Source organism: Rhincodon typus, chromosome 30, assembly GCF_021869965.1.
Source record: "Rhincodon typus isolate 14 chromosome 30, sRhiTyp1.1, whole genome shotgun sequence".
Lineage (NCBI taxonomy): Eukaryota > Metazoa > Chordata > Chondrichthyes > Orectolobiformes > Rhincodontidae > Rhincodon > Rhincodon typus.
Genome location: NC_063361.1, coordinates 30,452,292 through 30,474,575, shown reverse-complemented (window position 1 = coordinate 30,474,575; position 22,284 = coordinate 30,452,292). Strand labels below are relative to the sequence as shown.

At 41.5% G+C, this 22,284-nt stretch overlaps 1 protein-coding gene across 3 annotated transcripts in view; it reads right to left on the bottom strand.

The window, feature by feature from the left end:
- LOC109910976 (SH3 and cysteine-rich domain-containing protein 2-like) overlaps positions 1 to 22,284 on the bottom strand; it is a 117,915-nt gene that overhangs the window by 16,734 nt on the left and 78,897 nt on the right. Inside the window, exons 4-9 of one of the 3 annotated variants that reach the window (XM_048614369.1) lie at positions 19,495 to 19,576; positions 15,295 to 15,407; positions 14,569 to 14,647; positions 13,236 to 13,297; positions 8,361 to 8,458; positions 4,708 to 4,759 (exon numbers count right to left, since the gene is read on the bottom strand). In XM_048614369.1, coding sequence (XP_048470326.1) covers positions 4,708 to 4,759; positions 8,361 to 8,458; positions 13,236 to 13,297; positions 14,569 to 14,647; positions 15,295 to 15,407; positions 19,495 to 19,576 — 486 coding nt within the window. Of the gene's footprint in view, positions 1 to 3,442; positions 3,495 to 4,707; positions 4,760 to 8,360; positions 8,459 to 13,235; positions 13,298 to 14,568; positions 14,648 to 15,294; positions 15,408 to 19,494; positions 19,577 to 22,284 lie in introns of all 3 variants that reach the window. The other 2 variants (XM_020510234.2, XM_048614370.1) reach the window with 2 other exon arrangements.

The window sequence follows — 22,284 nt, the reverse complement described above, 5'->3', positions numbered from 1 at the left end:
AAAAAGCTTTTCTGATGAAGGGTCTAGGCCCGAAACGTCAGCCTCTCTGCTCCTATGATGCTGCTTGGCCTGCTGTGTTCATCCAGCCCTGCACCTGGTTGTCTCTTTTAACATGACTTTCAGAAGCAGGTGAATGAAATTTTCAGGCTATTTTAAAGTCATACACAATAATTCACAGGTTCCGTGAAAAAAGGAGGGATGACATTTGTTCATCAAAGATGGTAAAAATATTCAAATCCCATGAAGCCAAAATAGAATGCCACACTCAGCCACTACAAACCCAACTGTAAGCAAATAGAATCAGGGGCCATTAAGCTGGAGTCACTGAGGAAATTCTAGAAAGCCCCATTAATGAAATAAGGGTTTGGCTTTTGCATTCTTTGCATATAAAAGGGCCGGATTACAGAATTGGGTTTTCCAAATGTGATTGTGTTGGGAGAGGAGTGAAATTACTGGTGGTTGGAGGTCTGTGATTGATGGTTACAGCAGTGGGAGCCATTTGAGGGACTGAGTTAAGCATCACACTACTTTGTGTAACTATCACTGTCATTGGCACAATTACAAATCAGTGAACCCAGCAACAGCACTGCAAACACTGGAGTATCCAGTATTAGAAAATAGCTAACAGGCCATTCTGCCCCCGCAGTGGCTCTGTCATTCAATAACATCATGGCTGATCCAGTGGTGATTCAACGCTGTTTTCCTGCCCGCCTCTCTATAACTCTTGACTCTTTCACCAGTCAAAAACCTGTCAAATTCAGCCTTATTTATATTCAATGACCCAACCTTTACTGGTTTTGGTGAAATGAATTGCAAAGACTAAGTCTTATAATTGAAGAAATTCATTTTCATCCAAAGGATTCACTCTAATCTCTGACTTTCTTATTGTGTGAGCCTGCCTGACGTAATATTTGTCTATATTTAATGCCACTGCATCTAATTAATCCTTCCAAAGTTTTAATAACTTTTAAAGCTTGCCAGGCCCCATATATATTTCCTAATTTAAGATGCCTTACTAACTATCCTTTCAGAAATTTTTATTTACAGATTGTATGAACCTAAGGATCATGACAAGAATTTCAGAGATTAAGTTTTGGGGACTTCAATTTAAGACAAAAGCCAAACTTTCTAATAAGGAAAATGCAATGTGAGCTGACAAACACATGTTGAATAGAGCGATAGAAAAGCCCAATGCATTTAGTAGTGTCTATGGTCCCATATAGAGGTTGGAGAGCTTTGAAGATAACCAAATGTGTTTTTCTTTTTAAATCTAAAGACCTCTATAACATACTGAGAATAATGGAATTATATAGAAGGCTAGAAAAACTGGGTATGTTCCCATGCAAACAGGGAAGGTGAAGGGAAGATTTAATTGCGGTATTTACAATGATTAGGGAGTTGCAGCACAGTACATGGAGACAAACTGTTTAACCTGACAGAAGGGTCTGCAAACAAAGCATGCAAATTTCAAGGTGATTACAAAAAAAGCCAGAGGAGTGGTGATGAAATTTTAATATAATTACACAAAGCAAAACTTCTTTCTTTCGCCTTGTACTTCTGGCAGGCCGGTGAGGTGGCAGCAGGCGACAGTGACGGTGGAGAGGGGCCCAGCGAGGGGGCGACGGTGACGGTAACAGTGACGGTGGAGAGGGTTGGTGGTGGAGAAGGGGCGGTGACAGTGATGGTGACAGCAGAGAGGGGGCGGCCTTTCCCATGGTGGCAGCGTTGACCTCCTGGGTGTCCTAGTGATGGGAGCGGCGCTTGCACTGTTGTGGAGATGGGACTTGGGACTCTGAGATCTGGACTTTTTTGTTTTTCTTCCCTACCTTTTGGCTCTGTTAAATCTTTTAATTGTAGTTTTTGTAACTAAGTGGGTGCCAGTGAATGGCAACTTTGTGCACTTTTCACTGTACTTATGTATTCCTATATTTAGTACCTGTGACAAATAAATAAATCTAAATAAATCAGTGCTCGACAATACATATTGTACACTTCTTTATATAAAGAAATTTCGATGAGAAAATAGGAGGCATAGTTAGGAAGTTTGCGGATGACCAAAATTCATGGTATAGTAGACAGTGAAGAAGGCTAAGATTGCAAAGAGATCCTGATAAATTGGGTCAATGGGCTGAGGAGTGGCAGCTAATTTGGAAAAAGCAAGATATTGCATTTTCGTAAAACAAACAAAGGCAGGACTTATACAATTAATGGTAGGGCCCTAGGTAGTGTTGTAGAACAGAGAGACCTAGGGGTTCAGGTACATAATTCTTGAAAGTTTGCATTATAGTAGACAGGCTGGTTAAGAAGGCATTTAGCACACTTGCCTTCATTGCTCAGACTTTTGAGTGTAGGAGTTGGGAAATCATGGTGAGGTTGTACAGGACACTGGTGAGACTCCTTCTGGAGTAATGTGTGCATTCCTGGTCGCCTGTTGTAGAAACTATATTAGGCTGCAGAGGGTTCAGAAAAGATTTACCAGGATGTTGCCAGGAACAGATGGTTTGAGATATAAAAACAGACTGGGACCTTTTTTTCACTGGAGCGTAGGAGGTTGAGAGGTGACTTTTATAGAGGTTTATAAATTCACGAGGAGCATAGATAAGGTGAATAGCAAGGGACTTTTCCCTGGGGATTTCAAAACAAGGGGACATAAAGTTAAGGTGTGAGGAGAAAGATTTGAAAAGGACATGAGGGGCAAACAGAGTGGATCGTGTGTGGAATGAACTGCCAGAGGAAGTGGTGGATGTGGATTCAATTACAATGTTTAAAAGACATTTGGATAAGTATGTGAATAGGAAAGGTTTGGAGGGATATGGGCCAAACGCAGGTGGGTGCGATTAGTTTAATTTGGGAACATGGTTGGCATGGACTGGTTGGATCGAAGGGTCTGTTTCCATGTTGTATGACTCTATGACAAATGGTGATCAGGAAAGCACTTCCTGAAAAGGTTTTGTGAAGCAGATTTAGTGGTAACTTTCAAAAAGGAATTGGACGTACAGTGTATTTAAAACGGACTAAAGGTTGGCAGAATTACTATGAAAACACATGGGAATAGGAAGAATTGCAGATCTTTCTGAAGAACCAGCACAGCTATGATAGGCCAAATGGTCTCTCTGCACAATTGAAATCCCCTTCTAGGATTTAAATCCATGGTGCATAATTCTGTCCTGCAATTAGCATATAGACAGTTTTATTGCTTTTGGAATTTTTAAACTCTATAGACACGTTCAGTGGACTATGGGTTAAGATAGAGCCTTTCTATTTTTATTCACCATGATGCAAATTCTACATCAGGTAAGTTAGTACTTGTGCCTCAGCATCAGGCATCCAATCAATAAAGTCAATATGGTCCACCTCATTTTCCCACTGAGCTCATTTGCAAGCATGTTTCGTTATGATCTGATGACACTTTAATAATATGATGGACAAGGCTGGTATTTACCTTCCACCAATCCTCATTGGAGTCGTCTATGACCACAATTCTGTCTCCTTGCCTAGTAAAATAATAATGAGATTATTAAAAAGACTCTCGCAGCATGCAGCTTGGGTTTATTTCATGTTTGTCTCGAGAAATGATTCACTCCGCGGGCCGGTTAAAATAATTGAGCAATGCATCGCAGCATACATTTGTAATTTCGGTGTTATAACGTCAGCGGTTTCAAATGCAGAACATCTTCATGAAAAGGTAGATTAAAAGAAATTGAGACGGACAGGAAAGTCTATGACGACAGTGGGTTGTGACAGCAATGGTGCAGTCACCAAAACTGACAGCTCATTAGTGGAGAAGGTCCTATTGCTCACTGTCTCTCATTGTTATAACTCAGTTTGTGGTTGGAAACCATTTGAGAAGATTTTGAGTAGATCCACTCCTTATTTAATGAGCTGTAGTTGCCAAGCTACAGTTACCAACCACCTAGCTTTGGAACAGACTGCCTGGTCAGTGAACCTAATAGTCGAGGGACACAGGAACTTACTGTGTGGTGGGAGACACAGAGCCACAATCATGTCACTGCACTGTATTCTGAGACCCCCTACCACTTATTTGGGCATGAGGCAATTGTGAACTTCAGTCATACAAAAGCAATGAGCTTTACATTGACTACTGAGTGAAATTATCTACAGGGTCATTAGATTAGGGAGGCATGGTGGCTCAGTGTTTAGTACTGCTACCTCACAGTGCCAGGGACCTGGGTTTGATTCTAACCTTGGGCAACTGTCTGTGCAAACTCCACACATTGTCCCTGTGTCTGCGTAGGTTTCCTCCCACAGTCCAAAGGTGTGCAGATTAGGTGGATTGGCCATGCTAAATTGCTCATATTGTCCAGGAATGTGCAGGCTAGGTGGATTAGCCATGAGAAATGCAGAGTTATAAGAATACGCTACAGGACGGGGGTGGATCTGGATGGGACGCTTTTTGGAGAGTCACTGTGACTCGATAGGCCAAATGGCCTGTTTCCACACTGTAGGGATTCTATGATCTGAAAACATTCCATTCCTCTAACAGCAGACTGTCCTCAGTACCGGCTCCCTCCACTCCACTAGTGATAGGTTCTTATTCAGTTAAGTTAGTACTTGTGCCTCAGCATCAGGCACCCAATCAATAAAGTCAATATGTTCACCTCATTTTCCCACTGTGCTCATTTGCAAGCATGTTTCGTTAGGAGCTGCTGACACTTTAATAATATGATTGACAAGGCTGCTATTTACCTTCCACCAATCCTCATTGGAGTCATTGGTGACCACAATTCTGTCTCCTTGCCTAGTTGTGCCCCTTCAGAATGCAAACCTAACCTGTTTCTCTCTCCAACCCCTTCCTTCTTGCTCATGATAGGTGCTAAATGAATGCAAGTTTGTTTTCTACACTTAGGCCTGAGAACAGTGGGGTTTAAACCACTTTATAAATCAATCTTTGCAATGTAATGCATTAGTGATAAATATATAAATAGTGCACATCAGAGACGTAAGAGATCACATTACAACCGTCTCTATTGAGAAATGGCTCTGTATTCAGCCTGTGGCTAAGTCTTACCTTGTAAATTGGCCAAGGAATGTTTAATAAAAGATACGCTTCCCAACGGGCTAGTACGCAGCAGTCTCTACTGATCCTGACCAAAACAAAAACCACAATCTCCCTCAAGACCCATTACAATGGCCACAGAATATTAACACAGCCATTGTAGCTCCACGTGTTCCAGAGTTATTGTGGAGGTATTGCTAACCTTGCTGTCACAGTTGAACACCATTCTCAATTTCCAGACTACAGGTATTCAACAAAGCTGAACAGGAAATTCATTTTACGGTCATGCTGACTTTACCAATAAAAAACCTGATTGGGAGTTAGTCAAAATGATACTGATCACGACCAATGCAATACTGTGTGCTGAATCCCACAGCGGTTTGGAATATGCCAATACTATGCCCCTCATTTCATCTATGCTGCTGCAGAGAATCATGATTGGAGATCACTCAGAGTCTTGACTGGCAGCCCATCCACTGCATGAAAAATCAGCGCCATACATCTTGGCTGCACTGTGTCCTACCTATAGAATAGATCACATCAACTTGCCAGGACTTCCTTGACAGAATCTCCCAAGTTTGTAATCTTCACCATCTAGAACAACAACAGTGCTAGGTGCATGGGATCACCCACCACTTCCAACCTCCCCTTCAAGCCACACCTCATCTTGTCTGTTCCATCACATTTAACGTCATTGGATCAAAATTTTAGCCACACCCCATCAGCTAGACCTTATGGGAATACTTTCACCATATCGCTTAGTTGTTCAAGAAGTGCTCACACCACCATCTCAGGCCCAACTTGTAGCGAGTCATAAACGTCAATCTTTCCAATGATACGCACATCTTGAGAAGGTGAGAAAAACATTGCAACATGGATATTCTTCTTTGAATAAAATGCCTCAAGGTTCTCCACATGATGGGAATGGATGAAACTATTAAGAGTCAAGGAGATATTTGGACAGTTGCCCCCAAATGGTTAAGAAGAGGGAAAAATGAAATTCCAGCACTTTGGATCCAAGCAACTAAAGGCATGGTGACCAAAGATGAAAATAAAGGATGTACGAGAGGTCAGAATTGGAGGAATACAGAGATATGAGGAATGCCTCCAGATGAGCCTTGGGATAATGCTGGTGGAGCAGAACATGCAAACCAATGAACTCTCTGCCTGCGGGGGTAGCTACAAATAACTTCCAGGCCACACAGTTTACTAACAAATTATTTCAGTGCATGGTACAGTCTGAAGGGATTATACAGATACACAAACATATTTGTGTCGTGAACACAGTTGTCCTCTGTCACAATCAAGATGTTGCCTTGTGATCTGACAGCCTTTCCTACAAATGCCAAATAACTGTCAAGGACAAGAAGGAGATCATGTGTAAGGGGCTCATATTTTGTGACAGATTATTGCTGACCTGGATTCCAAAACCAACAAATTACTCACTGCCCTCTTCCATTTATGAGCAGTTATGTTTATGCTGATTTGTACACTTTTCTTCCTTCCGCAGCAGAAATGCACCATCTAGGAGGAAAAGGACAGCAGAAATATGGGAACACCACCACCTGCAATTTCCCTTCAAAATCACTCTCCATCCTGACTTAGAAACATAACAGCATTCCCCTCCTGTGTGTCTGGGTCAAAACCCTGCAATTCCCTCCTTAACAATATTGTGAGCCTCCCACAGCACATGGACTGCAGCGGTTCAAGAAGGCAGCTCACCACCACCACCTTCTCAAGGGCAACTAGAGACGGGCAATAAATACTGGGCCAGCCAATGACACTCACATCCTGTGAGTTAATAAAGCAAAGAAGTTGTTTCCTTAGTGGGGCAGCCCTGCTTTGTATAAACATCAGAAATATGCTCCAAAATGTTTGTAAAGTAGAGCAAAAGAAGAGCAGCCAGTACGTGCTAGGAATTTTTTTTAATTCTTTTGTTGGATTGCTGACAGGGTCAGCATTTGTGGTCTACCCCTAACTGCCTTTAAACCAAGTGGGTTGTTACAGGTCATTTCAGAGTTAACCACGGTCAGTTTACCTCAGTTGGCTGAACGATTAGTTGGCGAAGCAGTGTAACGCTAACAGTGTAGGTTCAATTCCCATCACCGGCTAAGTTGCCATGAAGGACTTTCCTTTTCAATGTTTCACCTTGCCTGAGGAATGGTTAAATTACCACTAGTCATCTATCTCTAATGAAACAGCAGCCCTATGGTCTGCTGAGACTATGACAACACAGCATTGCTGTGGGTTTGGAGTCAAATGTAGACCAGACCAGGTAAGAATGGAAGATTTTCTTCCCTATAGGGCATTAGTGAACCAAGTCATAATTTTAATGGTTGCCATTACTAAGACAAGCATTAATAATTGTATTTAAAATTCATGGCCTCAGAGGACTGGCCTGGCCCTCTGGATTATTGGAATCTAGTGATGTTACCATGACACTGCTGTCTCTCTTGGGGAATAGGATACGACAGACACAAATAGGGGAATAAATACAGCCAGCAACCAAGTCATCTCCATGCAGCTGAAAATTGAAATGAATCAGGAAAGGCTATAGGGGAGGTATGATGTTGCCAAGGAAGTGAAAAAGAAAAAAAAAAAAAAAAAAAAAAAAACAAAACCCACTTATTTTGCAAGTCACAGCCCTTTAGAAATTTTCCACCAAGCTACCACACACTATTCCAGAACACACAAAACAATCATTTACAATCCTACTGCAAACAGAATGAAATGAGAATTAAAACGACGCTGTAAAGTTGCTCCCTGAATTAACAGAATGGAAGACATTCTGACTGTATGGAGGTTGCTACAATCAACACAGGCAACAGTGAATCTTTACTTTAGCCTCATTTCCTCAAGAGAGAGAGTGTGCGGTAATATTCTATCCTTCCCCATTGCTGGCAATGTGCACTTTGGCATGAAGAATGAACTCTGGAGTTCCCTTCAAGATACTCTTCAAAATGTTTCTACATAAGCAAGTTTTTGCTCAGTGATACTAATACCTTCTTATACAGCAGTGTCAAATGTTGCTTGGTAATTACTTGTTGAAGTACCTTAGCCTCTGTTATTGTGTAAAAGGTACCATGGAAATCAAAGTTAGGGTACAGGATTGTCCATGGTTGAAAGCTTTGATTGTTGTTGAAGCACAGCCATGGGGAAGAGCCATTTGAATGGAGGAGTGTTGATGATGGTGCCTGTACTACACAGTGCAACAAAACAGAATTAGAGCCTTCCCGAGCCTGGGGAAAATGAGAAAACTTAACGAGTGACTCAAAGTCACTGCCTTTTCTTGCTGGGCTTTATTGAATGGGATTTCACACAATACAGGTAACAATGTACTTACTGCAGCTCCAGGTCATTCTGCTCCTGAGGGATGAACTTGTAGAGAGCCACATACGTGTGCATCTGTAGCATATCTTTGCGCATCGAGGGCTTCCTAACCTGCAGGACGGATAGGAATTCAGAAAGTGAGCTTTAAGCCAAATGAGGGAAGATCAAAATGCTTAGCTCCCTGTTACAGCAAAGAATCAAGAGATGAAAAGTTAGAAATCAATCTTGTGCAAGGATGGAATATATACCATGCTCAACATTTAGGTCCAATGACTTCAATGGAGCAGCTTCTTTTCTAGTTCATTCTCAATCCTGTGCAATACTAGTAACAATCTCAAATAAAAATTACCAATGCTGACATCCATTTCCAAATCAACGGCTGCATCAAAAAATATATGAAACAACAACTCTTTCAATCTGTCTGAAGATGTACTTACATCGCTTAGGACATGTGTATTTAAGATTTTGTTGGTTATTTACATACCATTGTTAAAAGAAGATTTGATAGAGATGTTCAAAATCACGAAGGGTCAAGACAGATTAGGTAGAGACACAAACTGTTTCCATTGTTATACAGATCGATAAATCAGGTGTCACCAACTTAAGGTGCTAATTGGCACAGGAAGCACAGGAGGAATATTTAAAAAAAACACTGGAATATATTTTTCTGAAGAAGAGTCCAGGCCCGAAACGTCAGCTTTCCTGCTCCTCTGATGCTGTTTGGCCTGCTGTGTTCATCCAGCTCTACACCTTGTTATCTCACTGGAATAGATAGAGTGTGTGGTGGAAGTAGATTCAATTGCGAATTTCAGAAGGGAATCAGATACGCACCAAAGAGAAAGTAATTGCAACGCCACAGGGTGGGAGAGAGGAAATGGCAGCATTGCACTTGCAAAGTACCAGCACAGGTTGAAAGGGTTGAATGGCCATCTCCTGTGCTGCAGCTATTCTATGATTCTTTGATGCCTGAAGGATCATACAAACTTGAAACGCAAAATGCTTTGAAATGAGAATAGATCTCAAAAGTGCTGCTACTAACTCAAGATACACTGATTTGAGATTTATCCACTCATGATGCCAATGAAAACTTTTACCAGTCTCTGTAAGGCCCTCAAAGTTCAGGCAAGACAAATAAACCAATAAATGGAAAGCACACATTACGGCCAAATTTCTTGGCCAGATCTCAAGTGTGATTTGGTTGGATGATGATGAATACCGAGAATCAACTCCTCCTTATTCCTCTGTACAAAGGAAAAAGCACAACAGGTTTGAATAACAATCACTCATGCTGCTCCCATGTCCAAAGTCATCTGAAGCTCAGAGTGGTGATTTGGTTATCTACCATTTTGTCAAGTTCAAATCATTTCTATTTGCCATGCTTCAAATGGGTAGCACTTGCACCTCCAAGTCATGAGGTTGGGAGTTCAAGTCGATTCCAAGACATTTTTTAAAAAACCTTCATACATAGGATGTGGGCATTGCTGTCTAGGGCAGCATTTATTACCTATCACTAATTGCCCCAGAGGGCAGTTAAGAATCAGCCACATTGCTGTGGGTCTAGAGACACATGTAGGCCAGACCAGATAAGGATGGCAGATTTCCTTCTGTAAAGGCATTTTCCCCCAGAGTTATTAAATTCTTAATTTCAGTTTTTTAGTGAATTCAAATTCCACCAGCTGCCATAGCAGGATTTGAACCCAGCTCCCCAAAACATTACCTGGGTCTCAAGTTTAATAGCCTAGCGATAATACAACTAGGCCATTGCATTCCCTAAGGCAGCAAGCATGGTTGACGCACCTGTGAGTCGGCAGTGCCATCTTTTATCTGAGACATTAAACATGATCCCCAGCGACCCTCTCAGGGAGATTTAAAGGGGCCCACAGCACTGCAGGAGAAGGATCCCTAGTGCCCTTGCCACTATGTACCCCTCAAATCAGCATCTCTTTCCTGTTTGAGACCTTGCTCGACAAGTTGGTTGTCACATTTCCTAGGTTACAGCAGCAACCACGCTTCAAAACAGTATTTCATTAGCAGTAAAATGCTTTGGAATATCTGATGGTCATGAAAGATACTATACAATTGTGAGACCTTTTCCTTCCATGTTGTGTCCTAATGTGGATGTAGGGAATTAATAGCATGCATCCTGATAGTGTTCTCCGCACTGGAGCTAATGGGAATGTATGTAGAGGTTTGCTTGTTCAGACACCTCTTTCATTACTGAAAGGTATTGTAGTCTCATGGGACACACTGGTTTCCTTAACTTTGACATTTCATTCAAAATGTTTCATCTCCAACATTCTGATTACTAATGCCTAAGAATGTGACCCCCTCCCCTTCTAAGATTATAGAATTTGTTCGATTACAACATCGGAAGATGCCTTTTGATAAAGTAAGCTACTCTGGCATTTCGTTAGTCACAGTAGGTGTTACAATCCCAAATTGCTGTTCTTTCTCCATATATCCCTGTACTTTCCAAATAAACATCTACAGGCAGATGGCGGAGTCAAGCTGCATTACTGCAAATAAGCTGCTGCAGAGTTGGCACACAGTTTAATCACATTATTTTTCGTTAAAAAAGGCTTTTGAAACAAAACGCATCATATCCTTTCCTCTCCTGTGTCTAAGTGGCACTGTTTCAGTAAGTATTTTTCCTGGAATAGGTTATGAGACAGAGTTTCCAGTTTAAGGGAAACCACTCTCACGTCAAGACCAACTGACGAGGAGATTAGCCTACCTCTGCCACAGGAATACCGGCAGGTTTTACAGATTAATATGCAAATTGATGATTTCCCCACCCCTCCCCCCAACCGCTAATTATGAATCCATCTACTATTGCTTTCAAAATATTCAAGAACTGTTTCCACTGTCTCTTGAGAGAGAGAGTTCCAAAGACTCACTATCCTCTGTCAGCAAAATGTCATCAACTTGGACTTAAAGGAATGACCCTTGATTCTAGATTTTCCCAAACAGGAAACCCACATCCACCTTGTCAAGACTCCCCGAGGCTCTTGTATGTTTCAATCGCCATCATTCATTCTTCCAAATTCCAGCAAACACACACAAAGCCTGTCCAACCCTCCTTCATACAGCAACCTGTCCATTCTAGGTATTCGTGAAATCACTGAGAATGCCACAGGCAAGGTTAATGTTTACTGTCAATCCCTCAGCAGCGTGTTAGGTTGGCCCGAAGGACTATTGGGAGTTAATCACATTGATATGACCAGCTGTTTCTTTACAAAGGGACAAGATCTTCACTAATTTCCTTCTCCAGGGAATATTAGTGAAGCAGACAGGCCTTTTTTTTTTAAAATGACAATGTGCAGGTCACCATTACCAATATTAGCTTTTGCTTATGTTATTCCGTGTTGTCCTAATTAATGGAACTTCAATTCTCTACTTGTAATAGAGGTTCTTGGCCTCATGTTTTCAAGTCATTATTCCAAACTGCTGGGTCACTAACCAAGTAATGTAACCTTGGCACTACTACACCCCGTGTTGCCAAGGTACAACTCGCTAGCAGCATAAAAGGTCAAACAGCATCATATCCCTTTCTCTGCAGTTGCTATCACCCAACATTCAGGGACACAAGGAGCACTGGAAGATGGGCGAGGGAGGGAACATTCCAGGTGGAAGGGCTCACTGTTGATTTTGTACTTCTGGCTGGAAAAGCTGCACATGTTGCCCTCTACCTGACTACAGGGAAAACCACCTTGGCATACAAAGGCCATCTGCTCATTCACCCCACCCACGGCACCAGGCTACCAGCCTGCCTGCTGGTAAATGTCATAGTTCTATTCCAGAGCTTCACCAACAGGTTACAAACCAAAATCTAAGGGCTGTAGGCTCTGAAGCTACCAGTAGAGCTGCTGCATGGTCCCCTTAAATCCTTGCAATTCTCAACAGCAATCATGGCCCGAAAGGCCAATCTTTATGGCCTGATTCCTGTCTAGAAAAGAAAAGTGAAACGTTAGGTGCTTCTTCCTTTAAAAAGTCTGATGTCTAAACAGTATTGGAATGGATTGAATGTCCTCCTATTTCCTGAGCTTCTATATCCTTGCTGCCTATTTTGTTTCTTAAATCCATCATTTCCACTCTATTTCTCTTTCGGCAAGCAACGTGATTCCAGTTCTCTTAGCTTCCTTCTCCAATATTCCTTGTTAGCCTTCTCTATTTTTTAAGCTCCTCAATTGAGGAGGTAGATGATTGGTTCCACCAATGAACTACAGATACTTTATTACCTCTCATGTGCCGTCATCAGCTCACAATGGCAGAAACTCACTGCACATAAACTTTGCAAACGCAATGCAAAGGAAACTGAGCTCATGGGGAATATTCTCCAGCAAATTCTGCTTCAATGTTAGGAACTCAAAGAGGGGGAGTGTTTGTTGGTCACTAACTAATAACTTTGAGTGTAAGCAACCCACTGTGAGCAAATTGTCTGTTGGACAGAAGAAAGCACTGGTCCTCACAATGAGAAGCTCTAATTAGTAGCAAGAGAAATAGATATTTGCCGATATGGGAACTTGACAAACCAAGCAGCACATCAGGTAATAACCTCATTCACGACTTTACTGTTAGTGAGAAATTAGTTAGAAAACAGCCCTCAGTATGAAGGATGGCCTTATTATGTAACCTCAGTCACAACATTTTTGTTCATTATAATCTGATGAGGCCTCGTGGCTTAGCATCACAATTCTTCACATCGATAAGTCCTGGGGTCTGGGCTAAGAATGAGAATCTCTGGGACTGGGCCCTCAGTCCCTCACTTCTCTGTTGCAACAATGGTCCCTGCTTGACACCCTTCCTCTCCTGACTTGGTTGCCATGAGCACTTCACCTATCATTCATGTATCAAAAAAGTTCAACTTTTCAGAATCAATTGCATTTACCTGAATAGGGACTGTGTTGTCTTTCTTTTCCTCTGTTTCAACTATTCCATTCTCCAAAGGTGCTTTCAGTGGGAAAAAAAAAGCATGAAGTAGTAGTTAGTGCCTGGTACAAGGATATAGGAGAAAGAAAGAAGTTATGATCATAACAATCCATTTATGTCAGCCTAATCTTTAACCTCTCTTATACACCACCCATCGTTAGCCACTGATGGTCACTAATAGCTATTCATTTTCCTAGGAAGATCATTATCCACTCCTTTATCTGTATATGGCTCTTCTCTCTCTTTGGGCTCTATTTCCACCTATCATTTACTCCTTACCCCCTCCTCCATCTCTATCATCTGCACATAAACCAACATTTTCCTAGCCACCAGCAGTTCTGAGGAAGGGTCACTGGACCCAAAACGGTAATTCTGATTTCTCTTTACAGATGCTGCCAGACCTGCTGCACCTTTCCAGCAATTTCTGTTTTTATTGTATAGAATTTTTTTTTTTCTTAAATACAATACCCACAGTGTGGAAACAGGCCACTCAGCCCAACAAGTCCACACCAACTCTCCAAAGAGCATCCCACCTGGGCCCATCCCCCTACCCTGTTTCCCTGCATTTCCCATGGCTAACACACCTAGCCTACACATCCCTGAACACTATGAGTAATTTCCCATGGCCAATCCACCTAACTTGCACATCTTTGGACTGTGGGAGGAAACCAGAGCACCCAATGAAAACCCACACAGGCACGGGGAGAACGTGCAAACTCCACACAGACAGTCACTTGAGGCTGGAATTGAACCTGGGTCCCTGGCGCTGTGAAACAGCAGTGTTAACCGCTGAGCCGCTGAGCCACCGTGCCACCCATGATCCATTGTCTTTAACCTCTCTTTTCGGTTACAAGTATTACCAACTGTATTATTTGCGTATTTAATATCTCTCACACCACTGGGTGCCCAGATACTTGAACGATCCTCTGTTGCTGGCACTTTGACTCAGAAGGTTATGGCTTTAAAAGTCCCACACCAAAGCTTGTGCAATATCTAGGCCCCAGTGCAGCACTGCACCAGAGGAATCGCTTTCTGAGGATTCATTTATCCCATGTCCCATCTACGTTCTCAGGCAGACTCAAAAGATTCCATGATGTTATTCTGAAAAAGACAGCTGCACTCTCCCCAGTGCATGAGTCAGTATTTATCACCTGATCAACATCAAAAGTAGATTATCTGACCATTATTGCATTGCTATTAGTTTGCACCTTGCTGTGCACAAACTGGTTGCCACATTTCCTGCATTCAAGCAGTGACTACACTTCAAAAGTGGGTAACTGTTGTTGACTCACTGGTGTCTTTCCGGATCTCACGCTCTTCGGAACGGTATGTGCTAACATCTGGCTCCTCAGCGATGTCTCCATTTTCACCCTGCATCGAAACAGAGCAGGCAATAGTCACTGACCAAAGGCAGTACTATGCATTTCCTCTTCGCCCAAGATCTCAAGTCAGAATGTTGGACCGGGGAGCAGTAAAATGCAGATCCATGCCACAGAGTCACAAGTACGCGGCATATCAGTTATCTTATGCAGCTCAGATACAACTAGACATTTCGCAATAAAGATAAACTCCATATCACAAGGACATGGAGTGCACGGCTGATGAAGCAGAAGCAGATAGAAACTCCAATGCAGATGCAAAATAGTTAATAAAGAGTTTACCTTGGGACAGAGGGACAGTAATAGCCACTACCAAAGACTTTTGGCAAACTCAGTAAATCAGATAGTTCCCCCTAGTTTGACTCTGAAATCCTCTTGTGGGACTAGCTGGCAGAGTATCAATGCAATGTTGAGACTTTCTTTATGGTTTCGGATCTCCAGTTGACATCATTTGGTCAAGTCATCAGGCACAGTATAGTAAGTGATGTTGATAACAGAGGCCCTCGTTCTCACATGCCACTGCTTTGGAGTTTAAAGATATTAGGTGTATACAGAGGTGCTACATGGGTGGATGTATTGGAGTAGAAGCTCTCATGGCGATTCTGGGCACACATGTCCACTAACAGATTTCATATTTACCAAATGCTTTGTCGGGGATTCGGAGAAACTGCCAAAACTTGACCGGCTCATCTGGGCAAGAGATGTCCCAAATCGGAGTGCTTCATACACGGGGTCCACTTTACTGCTTGTGGCTTAAACAGAGAATGAGAGATGGTGGAGATCAGAATGTTCCAGGAAATTTCTGCACTTCTCATATGAAGGAAGAATAAAAAGACGTTAAACACAGGTAATAAGATTAGAAAGAAGAGGAGTGTGTTTGCTACAGGTGGAGAAGTTAAACACAATTGGAGCTTAACATTTTTAAGAGTGTTAGAGTTGGGAGAATGACCCAAGTCTGGTCTGGTCTGTTCAGTTCTTGTCTTGATTCTTCAGCAGTGGCAGAAGTTTTCAGATATCTTTGAGTCCCTGGTGCAAAGATGTTGTTTAAAGTTGCTACTTCACTGGGCACTAACTTCAACTTTTTTTTTGAGGGGAGCCAGCAAGAAAGAACAAAAGAACGGGAGAAAGAGAGGGAGAAAGCGAGAGCGAAAGAGAGAGAGAGAGAAGGAAGGAGGGAGCGAAAGAGACAGAGGTGGGGGGGGAGAGAATGAGAGAAAGTCTTCCAGTTTTTGTTTACAAACCATTTTTCCTTGTCTCTTCTGATGCTTAGAAGCAATTGTTGAAATATAGTTCATTTGTATATTCCAGGGTCTAGTCCCACTGTCTTTCTAAGCAGGCTAACTGGTGGATGAAATTTTCATCTCCCAGCTTCCAGCATAGTATGGGTCAAACCAACAGACACCAATCTGCATATTAGTGCCTTTTCCAATAATGTTGGTTTCAGATTAGACTGGTGCTTATTTAATAATGCTTTAAGAAGTTTAGCTCAACCTGGTCAGATCAGCACTGCAGCCATTTTTGGTGAGTATTTGTCCTTCATAAAACCATTCTTAGTCCACGGAAGATCTCAGGTATCAAAATTAGGCTATTGATACTCAACTTCCATGGTCTATGTTCACCATTATCATAACAATATCTTCAACTATGGACAAAGCACCCTTGATCTTCTAAATTCTAGGGCATACAACACTGGTTTATAGCACACTAGGAGACCATTCAGTCTATCGTGCCTGTGCCAGGCATGTTGAAATAGCTATCTAATCTAATCTATCACACTCCCCTGCTCTTTCCCAATTGCTAAGCATTTTTCCCCATTTAAGTACATTTCCCATTCCCCTTTGACAGTTACTATTGAATCTGCTTCCTTTTTGCCACTGGAATCACCATCATTCCAGACTGTAGCTCTCTCAGATGAAACAATAATTTCTCCCCCTCCAACCCCACACCTCCCCTCAATCCCTACCTCTGGCTCTTCTACCAATTATCTTGAATCTATGTCCCCTGGGTACGGACTTTCCTGCCAGTGTAAATAATGTCTTTGCCTTTTTAGATGTTTTTCCTAATCCCACAATAACAGGAAGATCAGACAAACCAGAAAAGTAGCACATCAAAACAAACCTGAAACTAGTTGGTTTAAAATTAATGATGTCCCCAGAAGCAGTGTTTCTGAGGTCCTGTGTTCTGACACTTTATCTGATGTCACTTTCACAAAAGCTTCTTTACAGTTTTGTGATCAGAGGTTTGTTGATATTCAAAAGCTTTCAGTCGAGCGAGGGATCAGTGTTCAGTCCAGCAGTGTCAGTGATATCTCCCACCCTCATTGTTTATGCAGTTGGCCTGTTCACTGAGGAGTCCAGCCTCCATCTCACCTATTTTATATATTGATATTTTCTAAGCAACCTGGTCAGAGATATTATTACACACCGCTTGAACACATGGGACTTGAACCTAGGCATCCTGGCTCAGAGGTAGGGACACTACCTCTAAGGTAGCACAGTGGCTACCACTGCTGCCTCAACGCCAGGGACCTTGGGTTCAATTCCGTCTTTGGGCCACTGTCTGTGTGGAGTATACACATTCTCCCGGTGCCTGTGTGGGTGTCCTCAGGTTTTCTCCCATAGTCCAAAGATGTGCAGGTTAGGTGGATTGGCCATGGGAAATGCAGGGTTACAGGGACTGGGTCTGGGTGGGATGCTCATCGGAGGGTCAGTGTAGACTCAAAGGCCGAATGGGCTGCTTCTACACCGTAAGAATTCTATGATTCTACCACAGCGCGTCAAGAGGCCAAATACCATTTTTACTTTAGAAGTGGAAAGTTGACTCTCCTTTGACAGCTGCTTCTGAAAGTAGAAAGTGACCTACTGGCTTAAATCTTCATGCCTACCATAAGAATTCTAAGAGAATTAAAGGCTTGGAGCTGATCCCACATATTTCAGACAGTCAAAGCTGCTATTTCTCAGCGGAGTACAGAAGGTTTCTTAAGCTACAGCTGAACAACAAATATAAAATTGCAGACAGCGTGTGAAATGTGGATATAACTCATCTCAAACTGGAAAGACATCAGGTGAAAGCATAATTCAAAGCTGATAGCCTCTGTTTATTTAAAAATTATTTCTAACGAAACCTAATCTTTGCCTCATTATTGCTGTCTATCACACACAGTGTACGTTTAAATCTGTTGACTGCTACAATTGCAGTTTTATGAAAAATGCTTGTGATTTATCAGGATTGGGTGGGGTGAAAGGTTGACCATTCATTTTTGGAACGTCAACTGGAATCAGGTTCCGGCTGAGACTCAGACGTGTTCGTTAGAGTAGATACAAGAGAAGCTGGCAGCTGTCTAGGTCCACAGTGCCTGTACAACAATTTCAACTTCAATCCCATAGAATAGGATCTCCCAGGCAGAACACCTGATATTGATGCAAAAGTCATACAGACACACACGCATACAAAATGAACATAGGTGTGGGACATCAGCAGTGATGTAAAATCTCCAGCTGCTTATCCACTTGCAGGGGAAGTTATGTTTTTCTGTAAATGATGACAAAAATCACCATCCATCTGTGTGTACAAATCAATGAGTATAACTATCATACCAGCTGGCTGCTGATTTGACACCAAATACAAACCTAAGCAAGTGAGGGGAATATGGCCGAATTCTTGCCATTGGGATTACTCTCCTGGTATCATTATTGACTCCAGAAGCTTTGTTCCACACCTCAGCCCCATTGAATAAGAAAACTGAGTGCTGAATGCTGGCAACAGATGATAAAAAATCTTCTACTCACCACATCTCAGCTTAGGGAGCAGAAGTGGTCACCTAAAAGTTGTAGAGTTTAACTTTTAAAACCAGCGTCAGAAAACAGTGGATCCAGAGATTGATAGGATTAACAGCGAACCATGTTTTCCCTACTTAACTGGTCAACAAATTATGCTAGCTCATCGGAAGGATGACTGAAAGATCATTGGTAACTGTAGAACTGTGCTTCAGGGAAGAGTTAAATCAGAAGGAATTCATTAAATGGATAAAAATGGGAGGGTAATTGTGACTTTGGGAGGCATGTGAAATTGAAAAAAAAAAAATCAGATCAATCACCAATTATACATCGTTCCTGATTTGTGCTTCTATTGATAGAGGTGGATAGGCAATGGAATCAAAGACTAATCAGGACTAGGTTGTACAAAGGAGTTTGAAACACAGACAGTTCAGCCATAATCTTATTGAATGCAGAGCAGACTCAAGGAGGTCAAATAGCCTACTCCTGCTCCTAGTTAGTGTAAAATGGGTAGTATTATATACAACCATATGATAAAAAAAGTTAGCCCCATTGGGTTTGAGGAGCTGAATGGCATACTTCTGCTCTTAATTCATAAAGTCATATGTAACGTTGCCCATTGTTAAAGTCAAACTGAGCTCTACAGGCTCTGCAACTCCATCTATAAAAGCCATAGGATCCACTGGTTAAAGCTGAAGATTGGTAGAACCCTGTATACAGGTCCACTGCAAATCTTGTTGTCAGGAAGGAATAATTTGTTTGTGAAAAGATGTAAAAAGGAGAGAGAAATAAAAGTCAGGGGGGCGGGGAGAAATAAACAGAAATTAACATTCATAGCAAGAGCAATAATATTGCCATAGGTACATGTTTAGACAAAAGTAAAATCATAATGAAAAGGAGGTGAAACAGGAAACTTGAAGTTTTTACAAGTTAGGTTCTTAAATGTTCCTTGTATAACATGAATCATTTTCACTTTGCAATATTATCAGTTTGTTAAGTTTGGCTTCAAAAGATCATGTTATATAACAGTTTGGATGGGTTTAATGGGTGTCTATATACTCACCGATTGGCATGGCTTCCTTAACAAATCCATATTGTTCGTGGATGAGAAGTGGAGAGCTGAAATTTCGACGGAATCCCATTGGCTTTCAATTGTAACATGAAACAAGCAAGAAGATGCTGGTTAAAATGACCAGTGATTATCAGCATTGTCATCTTAGGATTTTGAAGCCAAGTGATCAATTGATAGTCACATGCTTCACATTGTTAGAATGTGATCCTATATTAAAATCATCCTATTTAATCTCCTTGCCACATACTGTCCTAACTGTTCGTCCCATGATCTTTGTGAGCAATACCAATTATTTTAATTCACTCATGAGTTGGGGGCATTGCTGGCTGGGCAGTCTACTGAAGTCCATATGCTGTAGGTAGACCACACACACACACACACCACACCCCCACCCCGCGCCCTTAGGGAGAGAATTCCAGTGACAGTGAAGGAACAGTGATATATTTCCAAGTCAGGATGGTAAGTGACTCGATAGTGGCATTCCCATGTATCCTTCTAGATAGAAGTGGTCGTGGGTTTGGAAGGTGCTGTTTAAGAATATGGTGAATATCTGCAGGGCATCTTGTAAATAGTACACACTGCTGCCACTGGGTGTTGGTGGTAACCTGATTCTATAGCAAATCACAGGCCAATTTCACTTCTTTCCATTGTGGTAATAAAGTTCAACTTTGGTGGTGAGGACATGAAGAGGTGAAGCAGAATGATGAAAAGAAATTCTTCATACACCCCAAGTGAATAAATTATGTAGAACGGACAGTGTGGATTCAAAATCATGCACTAAAGTTGAATTTCAGTTCCTGAGACGCTCGAGATAAAACCCCACTAGGTAAGTTAGTCACATGATAAAACTTCAAAACATTATCAACTGAATATAATGGAATGAAAATAGTGAAAAACTGTGAAAACTAAATTCCTTCCTGGTCTTCATTCCAGACGTGTTCAACGTAAGATCTGGTCAGTGGATCAGATTATTAGAGAAGCAAAAGCATTTTGATATTAGATTTGAACAGTTTCTAAGAGCATATATTTGCTGTTCACACCAATATGAATAATTGTGACAAAAATCTTTAACTAGAGATTTTTTAAGGAATATACAATGAATTAAACACATGAATTACACTGCTAGGGTGGCTATTTTCAAATTGGATTTCCACATTTGCAGGACAGAATTACACAGCTAATGTTACAACATTACAATTAGAGTAGTTTGGGATAGCAAGGGAAAACAATCCTTGAAGTTAAAATGGCCTGATATTGATCTTACTTTATTTTGAATTTAATAACTTTCAGAATGAAATATCTGTGTTTTAATACAATGCCTGTGCACACAGCCTTCAGCTATAGAGACTTATCCAGTGGAAACCCATTAAAAAGTGAGAATGCTGAAAGGTTATCGTGGACAAGCAGGAAGGTCATCAGATCAGCCATGGTGTTGTTGACTAGCACAGGAGGTTCAAGAGGCCAAGTGGCCTACTCCTGATCGTTATTCAAACATGTTCAGAAAATCAAATCTTGCTGATATATCAAAACTTGTGCAGTGACATGAGCTCTATAACAGGGGTGAGAATCATATCTATCCATACATACATTTAGAACGTATACATCAAAAATTTAAGACTATATAGTTGCTCTGTGTAATAAAATATCTCAAGGTGCTTCACCAGAATATAAAACTAAATATGAAACCAAGCCACATGAGCTGACATTTGGACAGATGACCCTCGAAAGGTTGGTCAGACAGATAGGCCTTATAAGGGAGTGTCTTAGAGGAGGACAGCCAGGTGGAGAGGTGGGCATAGCAGAGTTTCAAGTTGCCAGAAGGTAGTGTGTGGAAGACGAGCGAAGAGTATATTGAACAAAAACAAAAGTTGCTGGAAAAGCTCAGCAGGTCTGACAGCATCTGAGAAGGAGAAAACAGTTAACGTTTTGGGTTCGGTGACCCTTCCTCAGAACTGAAGAGTATATTGATTTCATTCTAGAGGGTAATGAAAGCATGAATGAGGTTCAGAAACAGAAACTGGGAAAGGGTAAAGTTGGATGATGGCAGAAATAGGCAGATATCTAAACATAACTTATGGAAATCCGCTTACAAATACATGCACATTCCACTTGTAGATATAATTGTACTTATGCTGATCAAAGCCAACACAATTGTTAGGATCAAATTTACAAAATCAAGCTCACATTCTTTGATGAATGGTATTTGCATTTCTTACTGACTTCGCTGAAAGCACTACCACTGAGTATATTTGTATTTTCTCTCCAGAAACACCTTAGAAGAGCTTGTCAGTTTGTAACTAATAGTTCTCTCTCATCGTTCACACCAGTCACGTAAATCCCTTCTGCTGAAAGCAGAATTGCTCAGAAAATGAATAGATCCTACCAAAGGTCAAAACTGATATTCATGTCACTTTAAATAAAATAAAGAAGCCCATAATAAAAGGCTTTACATAATGATTAGAAACAGCATGATTCATAGATGCCCCTGGGTGCTATAATGATTAAGACAGCGTGGGGAGAAGCTACAAGCTCGAACATTAAACCATACACCAATAGGTCCTGGCAGCAATTGAGGCAGTTAACTATAATCAGTGTGATTGTTTTTCCTTAGATCTGTACTAATCAATCAAATCAACCAATCTCCAGCACCTGAGTAAATCTGATGAGTTAAATTTGATCAGAGATAGTAGGAACTGCAGATGCTGGAGAATCCGAGACAACAAGGTGCAGAGCTGGATGAACACAGCAGGCCAAGCAGCATCATAGGAGCAGACAGGCTGA